Genomic DNA, 14,198 nt, shown 5'->3' with positions numbered 1-14,198 from the left:
ATCGCTTGGCATCTGCCCTCGTTTTGTCTCTCCCAACTCGCGTAACCTGGCGCTCGCACAGGTCCATCGCGATTAAGCTTAGATTTACGGTACTCGGTGCCGATTTCACTCGTTTTTCTGTTTTTCTACAGCCATTCGCCGCCAGGACACCAGCGAGCACGGAAGCTCGCTGCCTCGATTTCACCATTGATCGTACATGAGCATTCATTGTGGCGTTGCCGTTGGATTCGGATTGCCCATTGCCCATTGTTCGATCCCGCCGTCCCGACTCCCACAGTCGTCATAATCTTGCTGAATCCGTGGCTTCATTACTGGTAGGCCGCGGGGAATACAAGGGCGAGACTGTATTGGATGCAGAGCACACAAATCCACAATGTTCTGGATATCAAGATATATTGGCCTCGGCACCTTGCTTAACTTGGCATTGCTTTGCCACGTAAATGCATTTTATATTCCTGGTAAGCTTCCACCTTGGTGGCCGCTTGTCTACCATCTCGCTAACTGGAAGAAAACAGGCTGGTCAATCAAGAGCTACAAGGAAGAGCAGCAGATCCCACTTATGGTCAACAAAGTCTACTCCGACAATACCCAACTTCAGTATGCCTATTACGATCTGCCTTTCGTCTGCCCGCCGACCGGGAAGCACAAGTCTGCTGCGGGCCTTCTCAGCGGACAGAGCATCCCACTTAATCTAGGCGAGGTACTTCGTGGAGATCGCATCATGGCCTCCGACATGGAAATCGCCATGAAAAAGGACACGTCGTGCAACGTCCTCTGCACCAGGGAAATTTCGCGAAGCGATCTCAGACGCGCCAAAGAACTGGTCCACGATGGCTACGTCACTGAATGGATTGTTGATAACCTGCCTGGAGCTACAAGTTTTGTTACGGTGGATAAGACCAAAAAGTACTACGCCGCCGGATTCAAGCTTGGATACACGGAATTTTCGCCGAGCACAGGCAAGGCGCGCTACTACCTGCATAACCACCACACTATTGTCATACGCTACCGCCAAGCTGCTGGACGAGCTGGTGCCCGAGGCGAAAAGATTATCGTCGGATTTGAAGTCTATCCCAAGAGTATTGGCAACGGGAACAGGCGAGACACCAAAGGATGCCCTGTCGATTTGCAAAACATCGACCAGCCTTTTGAGCTCTACATGGCCCCCAACAAGACACTCGATGCAGCTGCGCCCATATATACCGATTCATCATACCAGCCTGCTGCTACCGAAGTTGACGATGACAGCGCTGGTGGTACAATCAGCATTCCCTACACCTATTCGGTCTATTTCCGAGAAGATGATACTATCGAATGGTCTCACCGTTGGGATCTGTATTTTGTAAACCAGGAAGAGGGCTCGCGTATTCATTGGCTTGCTATTGTCAACTCCCTCATTATTTGTGGCTTGCTGACGGGCATTGTCATGATAATCCTGGCCAAGACGATTCGCACCGATATTCAAGGATATAAGGATGCCAAGGCCGAAGATGGAAAACTTCGGTCAAAGCGCAAGAGCCGATCCGGCAACAGAACGCCAAAGGAGAAGCCTAGTTTGCTTGATCAGGGTGACGATGCCGAAAATGATGCAGACATCTCATCCGACGACGAGGCTCTCGAGGAAGTGACTGGGTGGAAGCTTCTGCACGCCGACGTGTTTAGAACTCCACGGTCCGGCAATCTTTTGGCACCGCTTGTGGGCTCTGGTATGCAACTCATGTTCATGGCCATGGGTTTAGTCCTATTGAGCGCAATCGGCGTATTGAACCCCAGCTTCCGTGGCGGCTTCGTCAGTGTGGGTGTCGGCCTGTTCATTTTTGCAGGCCTCTTTTCTGGCTACTTTTCCGCTCGCGTGTTCAAGAGCTTCGACGGCAGGGACTACAGAGCAAACGCATTGGTCACGGCCTTCTTGTTCCCCGGCCTTGCCTTTGCGCTTGTGTTCGTCCTCAACCTGTTTGTGTGGGCACAGGCATCCAGCACGGCTATCCCCTTTGGAACCTTGATTGCCATTGTATTCTTGTGGCTGTGTGTCCAGGTCCCTCTGGTGTTGGCAGGGTCGTACTACGGCTATCTCAAGGCGGGCGCATGGGCGCATCCTACCAGAACGACAGCCATTCCTCGCCAAGTGCCGCGGCAGGCTTGGTACATCAAGTCTCTGCAGTCGATACTGCTGGCTGGGCTTATCCCGTTTGCCGTCATCTTTATTGAGCTTTTGTTTGTCTTCCAGTCTTTGTGGCAAGACAAGAGCGGGTACTATTACGTATTCGGATTCCTGGCGGTTGTTTCCATGATCCTGGTGGTGACTATTGCCGAAGTGACTATTGTCACGATTTACATCCAGCTATGCTCCGAAAACTACCATTGGTGGTGGCAGTCATTCTTTGTGGGCGGCGGCAGCGCGTTGTGGGTGTTTGCCTACAGCATTTGGTATTACTTTTTCAAGCTGCACATTACGGGGCTTGTAAGCAGTCTCCTCTTCTTCAGCTACAGCTTTATGGCCTGCTGTGTGTATGGACTTTTGACCGGAACTATTGGATTCCTAAGCGCCTATGCATTTGTCCGGAGAATATATAGGTAAGTTGGGTTTGGAGTGGTGCCTGGGATGGCGAGATGCTAACGCTTTTGTCTAGTGCAATTAAAGTTGATTAGAGATGTGAGAATTTTGACAACACAGGTCCATTGTCCAGCTTTTTTTTTAATATTTCTTGTTCTATTTTGGGTCGCTCCTTCATATTGACATGTCGAATGGATTGGTTTCTTTTTGGGTATACTTGAAGGTCGAGGCTTAAACAGCCCCGATTAGGCGTCTGGGCCTAGCATACGTGTTTGGGATCAAAGACTGGCGTTTTGTACATTCACTCCCTCTAGAAGAGCATTTTGCGGTGACGAGAGGCCGGGTATTTGAGGATTGGGGTAATGGGCAAGTCAACGGGTCACTGGCGAGTTGACTGGTGCCGCGGGACCAGGACAGTAATATATTACGACACATTTTTATTTTTGTTGCTGTCACTACTCATGGGAGGCGGAACGTAACAGGGTGGCATAATGTCATTGATGTCTTTAAAGGGCGCGAACGAGTTTGACATGTACATGATGACATGGCGGGGGCACCAATCCTCTCAGCCTTGCGACATTTTTCAGGTAGAGAGAGACTCGGAAATCTATGCCGAATTCCGAGTTACTCTGGAGTGGACTGCGAACTGCAAAGAGCGATGATGCGAAGGGCTAATGAAGAGATGAATGATGGGAATGAATGAAGCAGCAGTGGCTGACAGTGTGTCAAGACAAGCGGCGACACTGGACAACGTCGGCCAAAGGAGGCTTTAATCCCATGGCCCCGGCAATCGAGCGCGGAAGCAGGCCCGTCACACATGAATCGATGGACGCACCGGACGCCGCCCACCGGTCCCGGCCCAGGGTCGGGGATAGTTGACTGATGGAGCAGTTCATGGTCGGGCGCCAGCCATCAGGGACCACGCAACCACGGTTTGGCTCAACGACTCATGGGGCTGCTTGAAACAAGGTGGGCGGTCGGGTCTAGTGGGATGCTTAAATACATGCGTACGGCGACAACTGCTCCGAGAGAAGAACCAAATCCTGCGGTTACCCTCCTACGCTTCTGCATCACCGGCGAGCATCATGGACACCAACGAGTTTAGAACGGCGGCCAAGGCGGCTATTGACGAGAGTATGTTTGCTTCTGCTCGCTCGCAGCGGCTGAGCGGCTGAGCGGCCGAGCGGTTGTTGCGGTTATTGAATTTGCTAATACCCCTCCTCTCCTCTCCTCCCCTCGCCTCCTCCCTCGACCGCCTTTCTCACCGTTGAAAAACACCATGCATTCATGCATTCATTCATTCATTCATTCATTGCCCTGCCGCCCGCCCGCATCTTGACATGACTGGCTGACAACCACAGTTGCCGACTACCATGACAATGTCTCCTCCAAGCGTGTCGTCTCCGACGTCCAGCCCGGCTATCTACGCCGCTTGCTCCCTTCGTCGGCGCCGCTAGACCCGGAGCCGTTCGACGCCATCCGCGCCGATATCCAGGACAAGATCATGCCGGGCATCACGCACTGGTCCAGTCCCGGCTTCATGGCCTTCTTCCCCTGCTCGAGCAGCTACCCGTCCGCCATTGCCGAGATGTACTCCAACGCCTTCAGCGGCGCCCACTTCAACTGGATCTGCAGCCCTGCCGTCACGGAGCTCGAGACCATTGTGCTCGACTGGATCGCCCAGGCCCTCGGCCTCCCGGAGTGCTACACATCCAGCGGGAGCACCCACGGCGGCGGCGTCCTGCATGGCTCGGCCAGCGAGGCCATCCTCACCGTCATGGTTGGCGCGCGAGACAAGTACATTGCCGCCAAGACGGCACACCTCCCCGACGGCGAAGACAAGGAGGAGGAGGTATGGCGCCTGCGGAGCAAGCTCGTCGCCCTGGGCAGCGCCGGCGCGCACTCGAGCACCAAGAAGGCCGCCCAGGTGCTCGGCGTGCGCTTCGCCACCGTCCCCATCTACGAGGAGGACGGGCTGGCCATGAAGGGCGAGTCCCTGGCCAAGACGCTCGACGAGCTCGCCGCCAAGGGCCTGGAGCCCTTCTACCTCACCACCACCATGGGCACCACCGACGTCTGCGCCGTCGACGACTTTGCCGGCATCGCGAGCGTCCTCCAGGGCCGGATCGCGGCCGGCAAGACGGAGCTGTTCGTCCACGTCGACGCCGCCTACGCCGGCTCGGCGCTCCTCCTCCCGGAGAACCAGCACATCGCCGCGCCGCTCGTGCACTTCCACTCGTTCAACTTCAACCCGCACAAGTGGATGCTCACCACGTTTGACTGCAGCGCGACGTTTGTGCGCTCCCGCGCCGACCTCATCACCGCGCTGAGCATCAAGCCGCCGTACCTCCGCAACCAGTTCTCCGACAACGAGCTCGTCACCGACTACAGGGACTGGCAGATCCCCCTGGGCCGGCGCTTCCGCTCGCTCAAGCTGTGGTTCGTCCTGCGCAGCTACGGCATAAGCGGCCTGCAGGCGCACATTCGCAACGGCGTGGCCATGGGCGAGAAGCTCGAGGAGAGGCTGCGCCGCAGAAGGGACCTGTTTACCGTCTTTACCGCCTCGAGGTTCGGCCTGGTCTCGCTGCGCGTCAGCGGGAAGGACGAGGACGAGGTGAATGCGCGCACGGAGAAGGTGTACGAGGCTGTGAATGCCGGCGGCAGCTTCTACCTGACGAGCACCGTTGTCAACGGCAAGTTTGCCATTAGGGTGTGCTTGGGGGTGCCCACCGTGCGGGAGGAGCATGTGCAGGGCGTGTTTGAGGCCTTGGTCAAGGAGGCCGAGAGGGTCTGTGGCGACTTGCCGAATTAGAACGGGATTGCTTGAAAAGGTCGGTTCCTCATGCTGCCGTGTGTCTGGCCGTGCCGTGTAGGCTGCTCTCTGGTGTCTAGGCGGTAAGGTCTGCCTTACCAGGGGCATATCAATCAGCTCGATGGTGGTTACTGCTTTGGAAGGAGGAGTCTATAGACAAGAGTATATGTATATGTATATAGAGATAAATGTATACATATATATACGACACTATGATTCAACTACAACCGTCATTGCAGCTCTCAAAACTATTCCTTACGCAACACTCCCGTCCCCCCTTCTCCTCAGTGTCTTGCCAGCCCTCACGCCGCGCAACTCGCCCTCGTCCAGCGCAATAACCCCATTGACAAGCACATACCTCACGCCCTCACTTGTCAACTTGGGCTCCTCAAACGTGGCCCTGTCCCTGACGCGCTCGGCGTCGAACAGGACCAGATCGGCCGCCGAGCCGACCCTCACGACGCCCCTCGCCGGGTACACGCCCAGCCTCTTGGCCGGCCGACTGGTCAGATGGGCCACCATTTCGGGGAGCGAGACGAGCCCCAGCTCGCGCGCGTAGTGGCCCAGGTAGCGCGTGAAGGTGCCGTACGCGCGCGGGTGCGTCGTCTTGCCGTGCAGGATGGCGTCGCTGCCCGACATGTGCACGCGGTGCTGCATGATGGCGCGGACGTTGGGCTCGTTGCCGACGTGCATCAGGCACGAGGTGGCCAGCCGATCTTTGACCAGGACCTCGAAGAATATCTCGTGCGGCCGTGTCCTCAGGCTGCTTGCTATCTCGGATACGCGGCGGCCCGAGTAGCCCGCTATCGAGGGGTGGTTTGTCGTTCCAACCTTTGCGGGCCTTGTCAGATGTGTGTCACGGCTGTGGGATGAGAACATGTCGGCAGCGAGGACAGGGTGATGGCATAAGAAGTGAAGTGGGAAATTTCAGACGACGGCAGGACGAGCGAAGCAAGGACACAAAGTCATAGGTGGAGGGAAGGACTTTAGACGACGGCAAGACGAGCGCAGCGAGGACCAAAATACAGACCTGGATCTCTTCCCAGTTTGTAGGAATCCCATGTCCCCCGTCGCACCCGGTCTCCTCAACCGCAACCCGGATCCTCTCCCTCGTCTCCGGATCCTGCAACCGCTTCAACGTCTCGGTCGGCCCCCCAGACGAGGCCCAGCTGGGAATCAGCGCCGCGAGCGTCGTACACCCCGGCAGATAGGGGTACGTGTCGAGTGTGACGTCGACGCCCCGCGCGAGCTTCTCATCAATCATGGACAGCAGCAGCGGCGCTTTCCCCCTATTCTCGGAGAAGTTGAGCGTTGCGTGGGTCAAATCTAGTCCCCAAAAAACAAAGCCATTCATTAGTCACGATCGCCCAAACGCTAGGGGTTGCCAAAGGTGATGAACAGCATGTACGCACGAACAGGGCAGCCAGTCGAGCTTCCGAGGTCCAACATCTCGGCATAGCTCTCAATCGCCTTGAAGCCATAGCTCCTATGATGGGGCGCGTAGAAAGCACCGGGGTACTCGTCTGCCAGCGCCTTGCACAGGACGCCCAGCTCCGAGGTGGACGCATACATGCCGGGCGTGTACGTCAAGCCGCTTCCAACTGCCATTAGCTTGCGTTCCACAAGACACTAGCAGAGCCAAGGGCATAGAAATAGACGAAGAGGAAGAACATACCTCGACATACCAATGGCTCCCTGGTCCATGGCCTCCCTCAACAGCTGGACCTGGTCCTGAATCTCCTCGGGCGTGGCCACGCTGTCGTCGGGACCGCACGCCAGGAGTCGCAAATTGCCCTGCGGCACCAGCATGGCCACATTCGTCGCCGTCTTATTCCTCTCCAAGCAGTCCAGGTACTCACCCACTGTGCGCCATTCAAACATGCCCACGCCCCGGTGCAGAGTTGCGCACTCCTCGTCGGTAGGGTTGCCGTTCCAGCCGGCGATTTGCTCCCGGATGGCTTGCAGCTGGCTTCTGTTGCGGACGGGGGCGTAGGATATGCCGTCCTGGCCTACGACCTCTGTCTGCTGCCGTCAGTAGCCCCAATATCACGTCGGCTCGGCAAGGCATGGTTGAGGTTGGCTTACAGTACACCCCTGTGAGATCTTGGCCTCGTGCTCCGGGCTAGTGAGCAGATACAAGTCCGAATGGGCATGCATGTCAATGAACCCCGGCGAGAGTACATACCCCTTGGCATCAATCACCCTCGCCAAAGGGGCATGTATGCTTCCCGGTTCGCCCATTTGTGCGATCAAGCCATTAGAGACGAGAACGTCGGCGACAAACGGGATCGCTGACTCTTCGCCCGTCACGACGGTGGGTGAGGAGAAGAGAATATCTGCTGCCATCATGGCCTTTTGTCTGCAGCAAATGTTAAGCAATGACCATGTTGGAAATTAATCTAAAATAAAAATAAATAAATAAATAGGATAAATGGCCAGGTCAGGGTAATAAGAGGTTGATATCAAGAACCCCACACTTAAAAAGGCGTAGAGTAACTACAAACCCGTTGCAGGTGGGGGTAAAGGGGGGCAGAGAGGGGGGGCTTTCATGGTGCAGACCACCGTGGGGGTCACACGAGCTTCATCTGCTTTGGGTTTCGTATTGTCGCTCACGTGCGGCGAATATCGGAGACAAAATAACCATGTTGTGCTCTGGCTCCCTGAATATCAGGCATTTGTTCTAGTCCAATCGATAGGCAACAGGGCTCTAATCTCTTGAAGCTCAAATACAGTCACTCGCTCTATTTGCAAGGCAACACCATCTATGACTGGCATTAACTGAACCATGGGAAAAGTCCATATCCTCTATCTTGATAGTTGAATCACGTACAAATAAACTTATATGCCAAATGATCGCCTTCGTGGCGTTAATCGCTAATCCGTATATCCCAAAGGACAAAAAAAAAACCAATGCAATGTAATGTAATCAAAATACAACCCGCTACGGCAGGTAATCTCGGTAAGGACCATAACGCCATCGCTTGCTATTGTCTTCAACCCACCATCGAGAGATGAAAGCAGCTTCTTCTACCCATTTCGCGATTTCTATGCCGTGCGTCTGCTCGACGCTACGCAAAAACGAAATAAACTCAAAGCCCTGCACAGGTACTTGCTCAGTTGGGTCGGAACTGAGATCTGTGAATCGCCATTCGATGTTGTCGATCACAGGGACCACTAGTCGCAGGTGTGGCTTGCGGGCATCGCGAACGCTCACCATGGCTCGCCCTGGATTAATCACGGTAAATTGCCAGTCTCCTTGACCAGTTTTCGATGATTTTCGCAGTTCTCGAATCATTGTCTGTCCTTCGTAACTCTTGGCTGTCAGGCTTTTCACAACTCGACTATGCTCCGGCGCAAGTGAACCTGTCTCAACAAGCAAGTCCATAATCGTGGGAAGAATCTGCAAAGAGGTGACAGCATCGTCAATGTCGATTACGGGTAGCTTCGGATGCGATATAACCAAGGGCACGTGCAAGTTGCCGACATTCGGATTATAATATGCTGAAACCAGTCCATTCTCGGGCATAGATAGGCCGTGATCGCCAACCATGACAACCAGGGTCTCGTCTGCCACTCCTTGCTCATCCAGCATGCCCAATATCTTGCCCAGCCACTTATCATCGTACCCAAGGCTGTTAATGTACTTTGAAAAGTCTTCCATGCCGTGTGACATAGGCACATATGTCTCATTCTCAGGAAGCCCAAAAGGATGGTGGCTTGTGCTCGTAAGGTGTGTGAGAAATACTCGCTCGTTTTTCTCTTTGGCCGAGGCAAATATATCTCGAATATAATCCTCTAATGGGCTTTCGGGAATACCAAAATAATTAACGTCCGGTAAATTAGATATTCCAAACTTGGGAATATTTCCCTTCTCTCCTTTCAAATACTCCTTGGAGATGAGGTTTTCCCGTGGATATCCCATGTTTTCCAGCAATCCCTTTTCGCTATCAAAATCCATCGTGACGGATTGCATAAATGACGAAGTCCATTTATCTGAAAGGAATGCTCTGCTGGCTTTCTCGTCGCGCTCGCTTTTTGCGAAGTGAATATGATTTAGGGCATCAAAAATATGTGGCATACAAGGTGCGGGAAGTCTGTGGACAACCTCAAGATTGAAATCTGCAACCAGTGGTGATGCGCCACAAAGTGTTCCGACGAGGCTCTTCAACGTGTAGGTTGCAGGCGTAAACGCATTGTTAAAATTGATGCCACCGCGTCTTTTGACCTTGTCCTTGGGGTGTGGAAATCCGTCGTTATAATCTCCAGTAATGAAATTTGCGTTTGGTGTCAAGGAGGCTAGCTTCTCCTGTGCATCCTCGGGCAGGGTCCCATTCTCGAATGACTGCGCGAGTTTTCTCCATACAAGGCCGTCCTTTTTCACGGGAAAAACATCCTTTCGGGTACTCTCGAGAAATAAAAGTACAACATGACGGATAGGCACCTGTGACAGCTTGTCTCGGAGGTCGGCTAAAACATTATCCTTCAAGTTCGATATTTTGAGCGGGTCGTTGGCAGCACTGTAGTGTCTTTCGGCAACATATTGGTGCCAGAAGTCCATGGTACGGGCCAATGACGACGGGATTCCGGCTGGGGACGATACGTTGTGGACAGCAGTGAGATTATCCCAAGAACGGCCGATGCCAGAGCCGTAGAAAGGCTGCATGTTGTCAAGGTTCGGAGAGGAATTGGAAAAGTCTACAAATGGTAGCAGAGCAGATGTCCAAGACATGAAAATTAGAGAGCTTTCGTGGGGTCGGATAAAGAAGAGAATAATTTGGGCTGTCAGGGCCGCAAATATAAACAGGTATAGAAGTGGTTTAATCCACCGCCGCCAATTGGGGGTCTTCAATTCCGCTTTCGCTGCGGACATGCTAAACATTAGTTCTCCGTCGCTGTCGTCGAACTTTTCGCCATATTCGACGTCTTGCTGGGGGACTATGTCGTAGTTGCTAGCTTGGCGTGAGAGGCGATTGATACCAGGAATCCCTTGCAGGATGGCAGCTGCAGGCCACTTGACCAAATCGGTGCCGACACCGAATAGATCAAAGAAGGCATCCTGCAGCACCCAGCCGGCTACAAAGGCAACGCACACGACCAGCGCTAGCGAAAATAGCCCAGAGAGAAACATTGACCAGGAGGAAGAGTCGCTGGCCAAGGCAATGTTGCGCCAGTGGATTTCTGAACCCGAAACGACGAAAAAGGAAACGTTGATGACGCCTAATGCAATAACGAATGAGAGCAAGATGCTGGCGGCAAAAGTGGCTAGTGCCCGCAATGGCCGCACGACCGAGGAGACCCAATTGTCCAGCAACAGTCGTATTATCAGGAGAAGAGCCAAGTCTTGGGCAAAGAACGAATAGCCCCAGCGCAACAGATGCACCCTCGACAATGCCGTGATGTGAGTGTGAATATGCACTGCCTTGGCGCCAAGCACTGACACAACCGCTAGCGCAAAGGCAAATCGTCTATTCGTAAATCGAGAAGCGATGGCGACGACAACTCGACGGCTTGTTAGCCGGGCAGCGATTGCCCGTAGGCATTGCCGTGGGCAACACAATGCGGCAGGCTGGCTGGGAGAATCATGGCGATGGTGCTGGCCGCGAACCATTGCGTATATATCCTAGGTGGTTCACGCTGCTAATTTCGGTCGACTGTCGGTGGCTTCAGGCGCTCCGTCGGTTCGGTGATGGACACCGGCAGTCGAAGGGTGTCGTGGGCCAGTCGTGTGACTTTTTGAAGCTCGAAAATATACCATGAGTTACATCACATTGGTATAGTGTAGTGAAGGAGAAATGGGTGCTTGGAGCGGCAGGCAAACTGTCAAGCAAACGAAAAAAAATTAATAAGAATGAAGGAGCATGCAGGGAGCTGGGGCAAGGAGATTTACCAGGCTGATCTTTTGGTCCCCAGCAATACTTATTGATAAGTCGGTCCTCCGTACAAGTGGAGTTGATCAAGGTCCACCAAAGTTGAACGTTTGAGTAGGAATACCCCCAATTCTCCACCTTGGATGAGGATGAGGCCAAAGGCGTCAGGGGAAGTGCGCGCTTTTATCAGTGTGTATGTGGGCGTAGGCTCCTGCTCCTGGACATGACTTTGTGCACAGTCTATGTTGTGAGCAATGAAACCGTACTTTTGCTGCGGAAAACCACGGCCAATGGGGGCAATGCGAGGCTAGACAAGACTGGCGTAATGCGTCAGGATCGCCAGCCGTTGGCGGTGCTTGTTGGAGCTGTTGTTGATCCGTAGTGGGCCGTTTAGCCTGGTGGGAGACGACGAGCGTGGCTGATGCGGAAGAGATGTCGATCCACGAGGGAAGTCGAGAAGGGGCAATGCGTGTACGGAGAACAAATAAGTGAAGAGATGTACCAGCGCAGCTGTAGGAGCTGAGCTGGGCTGAATGAGCTGAGCTGGACCGAGAGACAAGTGGCAAGCGAGCGAGACGCGATGACATGGGGACGACGAGAACTCCTGAGGTGTACGGAACGGAGCATAGAGAGTGCTAGAAAGAGCCGCAGGACCGATCAGAAGGAGGAACGAGTCACGGCTTCGACATGAGAGTCCGTACATCTGCGGAGCACGGGGGAATTGGCCGTGCAACGATACCAGGTTGCTGTATTGATTCACACATAACTACCTACCTAGGTACATTGGGCACTAGTACCTAGTATTGATATACCGAGTCCTCCGTATGTATGTAGTATTACCAGCAAATATTGCAGCACCAAGTAAAGTAGTACCTCCTAGCAATTACCAGACTGTCAGATGAAATCTATTGTTGCACAAATACAACGCCGTGGCGCCTCATACAAGGGTCCTTTGCACTCCTAATTTCAATCTTGTCGCGGCTGCGGCAGGAAGTGGGCGCCACTGCTTGACACTGGTCGACCCCTGGGCTGCACCTTCCGTCCCCAGGCAGCCCGAAGCGGCAGCCTCACTAGCTCCTTCCCTCCTCCCGACCGAGTCGCCGTGCCCCTGCCGTTGTCGGCGACTGGCCGTGACCACTTTCCCTTTTGCCCTTCGGGCACACGACACGCACGACAACACGACAACATGGCACCTCGACTCCGCTCAGCTTCTCCCACGGGCCCCCATGTCTCCATGCCTTGATTATGTACGTCGACGGTGGACTGCTCCGTGCCCCCCGTGCGCTCCAACGATCAACCGGGTCTTGCCAATTAGTACACCCAACAGCGTAGTCAATCAATTCGAGTACGGAGTACCAGTATGTACTCTCTCCCGACGGCCAATGTTGGCAAAACGACGGCACAGGGGCAAAGGGGTAGCGGCAAATCCACCTTTGGCGTAATAATGCCTTTGACTGCTTGAGTTGGAGGCCAATGAACATTGAATACTCCACTACGTCCAAAGTGGCCGTTCGATGGGCACAACATGATTGGGGCTGTACATACTTCGAGAACCCTTCGGTAGGTCTCCGGGAGAGAGGGTTGCATCGTGCCAATGCTTGTCGCGTGCTCCATGGTCCAGAAGGTTTCCAGTTTATCCCTCACACCAGAACAATTACGAGGAGCAACTTGACTGACTGCCTATTATACCTAGGTATGTACCTACCCACTCGACCGTTGGCACTTGTGTTAACTGTGCGGTATGCTGGACCAGACGGCGTAAATGAATAATGGAAAAAAGAAGGAAAAGAACACACATGACATTCAGCGGCTGCCATCCCGAGGGCGTCACCGGACACCTCCCGTCGGAGGCCCTTCGTCGACGATTCCCTACGGCGATGCATTGAACTCGTGGGCAATGCTAGCACCTAAACAAGGCTGTGTTATTGGGGGTACGTACTAGTACGGAGTATTAACCATCTTATTTAACACCATGAGGTGGCTTGCGGGGCTGACACGGGCTTGAATGTCTCGCTTGTAAAGGCTCCATTCTGCTAAGATTGTGCTGACGGGGAAGCCACAATTCTAAACCGAACAAGGACAACGACGTACATGTATGTATGAACGTACGCAGCTGTCCAGACACATTGCCGATACTCTGCATTCCTTCCTGTGCAGTGTCCAATACCTGGACTGAAATGCCGTGTTCTATATGGCGGTCGGCTGTGCAATTGCTGTAGCCCTGGGCATCGACATCGTGCAGCCCACTCAAGTACGCACCGTACCTGTTCAACTAGTACTGTCAGCAGCATCACACTACGACCACTAGCACCATGCATTCTTAATGCAGTCGCCCACGTGCCCCTCGCGGGGCTGTGTTTTGCCAGAATTCCTCATGGCTTGATTCCAGTGTATTCTCCTAGGTAGATGGTCAAGTATCGTCGAGAATGCCATCCTGATACTCAACCGCTTCCTCAATCATGAATACTCATATTAGCAGACCTCAAACCGCGTACTAGCATCAAATACTGAAAACCCTTCTGGTTGGCAAGTCCTTTATGACTCGCTGCTTTCAATGCAGGTACCACCGAGATTGTGAGACTCGATGCCCGCTGCAGATTGGACCAGAAAGTGTATGTTTGTCTCACTTGAATGTACAATGCAAGACAAATTGACCAACATACCCTATTGGCCAACAAGGACGGGCAGAGGCAACTAGGCAAGTCAAGTGAGCACAGCAATTGCCATGCATCGCGGGTACACTTCCCATCTCTCTTGTGCCGTACATACGCGCTAGACACGACGCCAAGTTCAAGAAGAAAAGCCGATCAACATGGAAGCTGCGTGCTTCCTTACTGTGCGCTTTGCATGTTGGATACAAAAAGCTAGAGGACATTTAGGCCTGGTCACAGCGAGGCAATCTAGCCATCCATTGCCTCTACAAACAGAACATGGACCCCGACATTGAATCCAGGGTTGGACAAGC

The 14,198-nt window shown here is 53.7% G+C and overlaps 4 protein-coding genes across 4 annotated transcripts; 2 read left to right on the top strand and 2 right to left on the bottom strand.

Moving 5' to 3' along the window:
- Positions 1–373: 373 nt before the first annotated feature.
- On the top strand, positions 374–2,578 carry MAA_01166 (endomembrane protein 70; the record flags this gene model as incomplete). Its single annotated transcript, XM_007819164.2, has 2 exons — positions 374–458; positions 516–2,578. 2 exons carry the CDS (start codon positions 374–376, stop codon positions 2,576–2,578), a joined length of 2,148 nt encoding a protein of 715 aa, XP_007817355.2.
- Positions 2,579–3,639: 1,061 nt separating this feature from the next.
- On the top strand, positions 3,640–5,366 carry MAA_01165 (pyridoxal-dependent decarboxylase-like protein; the record flags this gene model as incomplete). The annotated part of the gene is made up of 2 exons (XM_007819163.1): positions 3,640–3,688; positions 3,916–5,366. 2 exons carry the CDS (start codon positions 3,640–3,642, stop codon positions 5,364–5,366), a joined length of 1,500 nt encoding a protein of 499 aa, XP_007817354.1.
- A 255-nt stretch (positions 5,367–5,621) lies between these two features.
- Positions 5,622–7,712, bottom strand: MAA_01164 (D-aminoacylase; the record flags this gene model as incomplete). Its single annotated transcript, XM_007819162.2, has 5 exons — positions 5,622–6,197; positions 6,397–6,692; positions 6,779–6,967; positions 7,052–7,388; positions 7,452–7,712. 5 exons carry the CDS (start codon positions 7,710–7,712, stop codon positions 5,622–5,624), a joined length of 1,659 nt encoding a protein of 552 aa, XP_007817353.2.
- A 595-nt stretch (positions 7,713–8,307) lies between these two features.
- MAA_01163 (sulfatase) lies at positions 8,308–10,974 on the bottom strand (the record flags this gene model as incomplete). The annotated part of the gene is made up of 1 exon (XM_007819161.1): positions 8,308–10,974. The coding sequence occupies one exon, from the start codon at positions 10,972–10,974 to the stop codon at positions 8,308–8,310; it is 2,667 nt and encodes an 888-aa protein (XP_007817352.1).
- Positions 10,975–14,198: the final 3,224 nt, after the last annotated feature.

The sequence above is a fragment of the Metarhizium robertsii genome, assembly GCF_000187425.2.
Source record: "Metarhizium robertsii ARSEF 23 chromosome Unknown MAA_Scf_8, whole genome shotgun sequence".
NCBI lineage: Eukaryota > Fungi > Ascomycota > Sordariomycetes > Hypocreales > Clavicipitaceae > Metarhizium > Metarhizium robertsii.
Note: the sequence above shows the minus strand (reverse complement) of the source record. Positions and strands in the feature narration are given on the sequence as shown.